At 36.1% G+C, this 664-nt stretch overlaps 1 protein-coding gene across 1 annotated transcript in view; it reads right to left on the bottom strand.

Moving 5' to 3' along the window:
- LOC119585953 (serine/arginine repetitive matrix protein 2-like) overlaps positions 1-664 on the bottom strand; it is a 13,004-nt gene that overhangs the window by 1,890 nt on the left and 10,450 nt on the right. Inside the window, exon 4 of the mRNA XM_037934668.1 lies at positions 491-625. Within this exon, the coding sequence (XP_037790596.1) occupies positions 491-625 (135 nt within the window). The remainder of the gene's footprint in view (positions 1-490; positions 626-664) is intronic.

The raw sequence follows: 664 nt of genomic DNA, 5'->3' as shown, positions 1-664 counted from the left end.
ATCATTATTTATTGCACATCTCTATATCATCACTTACTCATTATTAACACCATTTTTTTCTCATGCATCAACATCATTTGTTTGTATAATTCATGACAATTTCTCATGACGTCAGCACTTTCACCATTTTCACCACCGTGTATTACTGTAATTGATCATTTACACACTACGCTATCTTACACATCATCGCTTGACACATTTTCACAGCCATTTCAATTGTCTACATCATTTGCACCACTATCTCTCATGCATCATCAGATATTTGCATAATTTACACCACAATCTCTCATGCATTATCAAATATTTACACCACAATCTCTCAGGCATTATCAAATATTTACCTAATCTTGATCATATACACCACTATCTCTCATGCATCAACAAATATTTGCATAATTTACACCATAATCTCTCACGCATTTCCCAAATATTTGCATAATTTGCACCATAATCTTTCATTTCTCAACCATCAGTTTTTAACTACACTTACTATTTTCAGCTGCGAGTTGGGTTTGAAGTGACTGGTTTTTCTCCTTCGCTGCTTCAAGGTCCTCCTCAAGCCTTTGGAGTCTCATCTTGTGCAGCTCAACCTCGTTCTTGGAGTACTGGAGTTCCACCTTGAGGCCTGGAAGAGGAAGAGAAAAGTGAGAAATTTGGAAAATGA

This window comes from Penaeus monodon, chromosome 20 (assembly GCF_015228065.2).
Source record: "Penaeus monodon isolate SGIC_2016 chromosome 20, NSTDA_Pmon_1, whole genome shotgun sequence".
In the NCBI taxonomy this organism is placed as follows: Eukaryota; Metazoa; Arthropoda; class Malacostraca; order Decapoda; family Penaeidae; genus Penaeus; species Penaeus monodon.
The sequence above is the reverse complement of the archived record's forward strand: the minus strand, read 5'-3'. Positions and strand labels throughout refer to the sequence as shown.